The 5,177-nt window shown below is 36.8% G+C and overlaps 1 protein-coding gene across 3 annotated transcripts in view; it reads left to right on the top strand.

The window, feature by feature from the left end:
• Positions 1–1,652: 1,652 nt before the first annotated feature.
• The window catches only part of LOC107671949 (F-box only protein 6-like), a 4,972-nt gene continuing 1,447 nt past the window's right edge, over positions 1,653–5,177 (top strand). Inside the window, exons 1-6 of one of the 3 annotated variants that reach the window (XM_016464959.1) lie at positions 1,653–1,786; positions 2,677–2,938; positions 3,511–3,625; positions 3,747–3,842; positions 4,291–4,426; positions 4,522–4,863. In XM_016464959.1, coding sequence (XP_016320445.1) covers positions 1,763–1,786; positions 2,677–2,938; positions 3,511–3,625; positions 3,747–3,842; positions 4,291–4,426; positions 4,522–4,668 — 780 coding nt within the window. In that variant the 5' untranslated portion in view covers positions 1,653–1,762 and the 3' untranslated portion in view covers positions 4,669–4,863. Of the gene's footprint in view, positions 1,787–1,817; positions 2,168–2,676; positions 2,939–3,510; positions 3,626–3,746; positions 3,843–4,290; positions 4,427–4,521; positions 4,864–5,177 lie in introns of those variants that run through there. The other 2 variants (XM_016464960.1, XM_016464958.1) reach the window with 2 other exon arrangements.

Raw genomic sequence — 5,177 nt, 5'->3', positions numbered from 1 at the left:
TGAGTGGAACCTGTCCTGTTAAACCGCTGTATGGTCTTGGTCACCGTGCTGCAGCTCAGTTTCTTGGCAATCTTCTTATAGCCTACGCCATCTTTATGTAGAGCAACAATTCTTTTTTTCAGATCCTCAGAGTGTTCTTTGCCATGAGGTGCCATGTTGAACTTCCAGTGACCAGTATGAGAGAGTGAGAGCGATAACACCAAATTTAACACACCTGCTCCCCATTCTCACCTGAGACCTTGTAACACTAATGAGTCACATGACACCGGGGAGAGAAAATGGCTAATTGGGCCCAATTTGGACATTTTCACTTAGGGGTGTACTCACTTTTGTGGCCAGCGGTTTAGACATTAATGGCTGTGTGTTGAGTTATTTTGAGGGGACAGCAAATTTACACTGTTATACAAGCTGTACACTCACTACTTTACATTGTAGCAAAGTGTCATTTCTTCAGTGTTGTCACATGAAAAGATATAATAAAACATTTACAAAAATGTGAGGGGTGTACTCACTTCTGTGAGATATTGTATAATAACCCCTAGCAGATCTATACAGGTGGAGCTGGGGAAGGTGGAGGATTTCAGAGGAACTGCTCTAGTGAATGATAACCAGCCATTTAAATGTAAAGCAGTAAGCTCATTGGCTGCATATGCAACATGAACCATTCAGCTTGTGAATATCATCAGTTTGCATTAACAACCCATCAGCCTGCACCATCTAGAGTTTCATAACAGAACTTGGCATACATATTATAATGACATTTTACAGTCTTGTCCGGAAAGTATCCAGCCATGTAATATGAAGAATACGAGATGAGAGATGCAATATGACGAAAACGGCCGCAGATATGGGCAGCTGGTGATTAAAGCAGCATGTAACTTGTTCTGTGTTAAAAATTAGCAAAATGTATATATGTACATTAGACATAATATGTAATGTACATCATGAATTCATATTCCAATCTTACTTTCTTAATCGATCTTACTTTGATTTACCGACAGAACACTTAATAGCTTTCACAGCTATTTTTATTGCTTCAAAAATAGCATGTTGTCAAAAGAACTGTTGTACATCCACACGTAAACCAGCTGCTAACTGAACTACAGTTTAGCAGATGAACTTAATTTCTATGTCCACCAGATGACAGTAACGTGCACCACACGGAAAAGTAATAAGTAGCCTAATGAACCTAATGTCATTAATTTGTTTTAAAGCCTCGTTGCTTCAGGCAAATTCATTTTACCATAAACATTTGATAAAACAATAATAGCCATGATATATTGCTCCTCTTGAAAATCGGCATTGTATTAAGCTACATGTTTAACATTATATCCCTAACAAACAATAAGTATAAGCTTTCCCACTGATGATTACAGGATAGACGTAAAAACCTGAAGAAGAAAATGAAAACAACTAAATTTATACCGAGGTGCAGTTCTAATGTGTTGCAATGAATTTAAATGTTAAATGTTATAGGCAATCTCTCGTTAACTTTGCAGGTATAAGATTAATAGCCTACGATGTACTGTAAGAAATGTAAACAGTAAAAAGCACTTGAATGAAACTGCTATGAACTCTAGAGGTAAGAAATGCATTAGTGTATCCATTGCTGCAGTCGTATTGCATTGGTCAGTGTTGTAGGAGGAGCCATGACGTAAACAAGCCAGATACGTCAGTACTTTCGCTTTGCGAGCTCGTTAACAACACGTGACTCCTGAGGAATATCTTCGGGTTCTGACCAGAATCATGGTACGTGTGGGTAATGGGATATCTAAACCGGAAAGAAGTATGTATATAACGGAAATGCTGGCGTGAGCCGTCGGTCAAGACGCGCACTGCCAGACATATTCCGGTTTACCAGAAGCAGATTAGAGCAATAATATCTCGATTAGAGTGCTGTCGCATTAAGTCGTTATCACTGATTAGAAAAACGATGTCTGAGTCTGACATAGATATAACTAATGCGAAGTAGCTACTACTGTTTGTGTTTCACAGTTGGATTCATGTAATATCGTTCGTCAGACTGAAACGTAACTTCCGTGTTTGCACCCGTAGGTCCAGACCCGCAAACATGTCTAATAAAAGACAAATATGTCAAAAAACAACAATGGGTCAGTCAGAGAGCGGACATATTCATGTCCCTTCAAGGAAACCCAGATTAGACGCAGTAAATTGCTTATGGTTTAATTTGTCATAGAGAATAATCAAACTGGCCCAGACATTATTAACGCAGAAATAGACTTTATTTTTTGCTAGAAAGTCCATCTTAAGATAATAGATGTGAAGGAGGGAAAAAACAAAACCGCTGAAACCAGCCTAGGATTGGCTGGTTTAAGGTGGTCTCTAGCCTGGCTGGTTTGCAGGCTGGTTTTAAAGAGGGTGTTATCACTTCTTTAGCTGGTCAGGCTGGGAGGCCACCTTAAACCAGCCAATCAGTTTATGCTGGTTTTAGCTGTATTTATTATTATTATTTTATTTTATTCAGCAGAACGTGGTAGCTGGTTTCTAGGAGTTTCAAGCTGGTAGACAGGCAATAAACCAGTTACCAGCTGGTCATACCATCTTAGTGGTCAAACTGTTTTTTTTTGGAAGATTATAGCCTAGTTGATAACCAAATAAATATTAACAACCATGTTCCACAGCTGGATTCGGACTGAATCGTTCTTCCTCTGTCAGTGTTCAGGTCTGCAGGCAGATGTTCCTCTAGCTGTGGTTGAGGAGATCCTCCTGAATCTGCCTGCTCATCAGGTGGTGCGAGTCTGTCGTCTGGTGTGTCATGAGTGGAAGGAGCTGGTGGACAGTGCTGCACACTGGAGAGAGCGCTGTCGCAGAGAGGGATTCCAGCCATGTGAGGCTTCCAGACCACCAGATGACTGGCGCTTGTTTTACTTCTTAACTAAGAATCGACATAACTTGCTCAAGAATCCCAGAGCAGAAGGTGATTCACATCAATATCACTGATATACTATTGTAGTTTTTATAAATATTTTGAATGAATTTTTATTTTTATATTTACTGTTTTCGTTCTATTTTAGTTGAAGTTGTACTAATTTTGTTCTGTTTTTGTCATTATTATAAGTTTTTCTAATGTCTGTACAGTTTTTATTGATTGTTATGTCAGTTTTTGTTTATTTTAGTACTAAATGAAAATGAGAAAGGTTGCCATTGCAAGTAGTTGAAATAAAATTGATGAAAAGTTTTTTGAATATTCTATTTTATTTCAGTTAACGTTTATTATATATCAAGTAATTATTTTTTTTATGGTTAAAATTTTAGGGTTAGTTAATAATAACCCTGATTTACATAAATAGTTTTGAACAATAAGTGTCTTCAGAAAGAGCTTTGTTTGCCAAGTGTGTTTACACACACAAGGAATTTGTCTTGGTGTCAGGAGCTTCCGGTACAGAAAGTACAAACATAGTGCAGACATACATATAATTTAAAGTAATGTCTTTATTAAGGTGTGAATTTTTGTTTCAGTTAACATCTCTTCTCTTATGTTCTTATTAGGTAAACTTCAAGGATGGAAGATTGTACAGAATGGAGGTGACTGCTGGGTTGCAGAGGGAAATAGGAAATCATTTCCAGATGAGACAGTCACAAAATGTTTTGTAACATCTTATGGGTACATTTGATATTTTAAATCTTATAAGAACATTTTGAACTTATTTATTGGTCAATATATGATTATCAATCAATCAGCAAGCCAATCCACACATGAATCACTGATCAAAATTTGTCCTTAGGTTATGTTTGAAGCAACAGCTTATTGATTTGAAGAAAGAAGGCTACAGTGATGCTTTCATGGATCGACTGCAACCTCATATCAAAATAACAGACTGGTGAGCATTCACACAAACCCATTTCAAGCTTCTATATCTTAGGAGGTGAATTTCATTCTTTTGGTGATGAATTTAATACATTTTCTGTGAATGACCCTTCCATCTGGGTCATCATATTCAGATTTAAATATTTATGTTATTGCTATAGTTTTATTAAAATTGTTATTATTGCAAGAATCTGCATAAATTGTAACTTTATGTTAAAAAAAATTCCTAACATGTCCAAAACTACTACTTTGGAACATAAGGAATGTTTTGAAAACTGTCTGTTTTTTTGGAAGTCAATGTGCTCCAGTGTCGTTTGAACCCTGTTGACTTCCAGAACATCTTCTTTTGTGTTTTACAGTAACGATGACAGAATTTTACTGTCCCTTTAAATGCAGTACCAGTGTTACTTACAAAGCAGGTTGTAATATGAAAGCACATTTACGTGATGTCTTCTCTGCAGGTATGCACCACGCTTTGATTGTGGGTGTCAGTATGAGATCAGTGTAGAGTTGCTTGATCGGAGGAAAAAACCTTTCTGTACTTTTCAGCCTGAGAAAGTTTTTTTTGAACAGTGGAATGATGAGCCGTGGTGTCAAGTGAGTAGCATAATACTGACAGTCAAGTTATTCCCCTACAATCAAACCAACAGTCTAGGCTTCATTGTCTCTTTATTTGTTCTGCTTTATTTTAGATGACACACGTCTTTAAGGATTATGGACCTGGGATTCGGTTTATCCGTTTCACTCATGGAGGGGTGGATACACAGTTTTGGGCAGGCTGGTATGGGATACGGGTTACCAACAGTAGTGTGGAGATCTGTCCAGCTGAAGAGAGATAGTGTTTATATATATATATATATATATATATATACATACAGGGATTGAAATTAACTTTTTTACTCACCAACCAATTTGGCTACAACATTTTTAAGTTACCGGCCATTCATAGCTTCTACCAGCCAAAAAACCCCCGAAATAAACCAACAGCTTGAGGCTGTCTACATGATAAAGCGACTGTTGCAAATCATTTTGTGTCGGTACTAAGGGTGTGCGATATTGACAAAAAATAATATCTCAATATTTTCTGGGATTTTATTGATAAAGATAATTAGACAATATTTTGCTGAGTGTTATTGTGCTGATATCTTAAGGATACCGTGGACAGCTGACTCCTAAAGTTTTTGATATTCTTCATATTCTGTGTGGTCAGTTCACAGCAGTGATAGAAATTAATATTTTCCAATAAGTTTAGATTGATTTTTACCTTTTATGGGCATTTTTACCTTTATAAATCAATTTTTACTAAAAGTGTGCATCATCTTTTGAGTCAAATTCTTACATTTAATCA

This window comes from Sinocyclocheilus anshuiensis, unplaced genomic scaffold (assembly GCF_001515605.1).
Source record: "Sinocyclocheilus anshuiensis isolate Anshui unplaced genomic scaffold, SAMN03320099.WGS_v1.1 scaffold1053, whole genome shotgun sequence".
In the NCBI taxonomy this organism is placed as follows: Eukaryota; Metazoa; Chordata; class Actinopteri; order Cypriniformes; family Cyprinidae; genus Sinocyclocheilus; species Sinocyclocheilus anshuiensis.
Note: the sequence above shows the minus strand (reverse complement) of the source record. Positions and strands in the feature narration are given on the sequence as shown.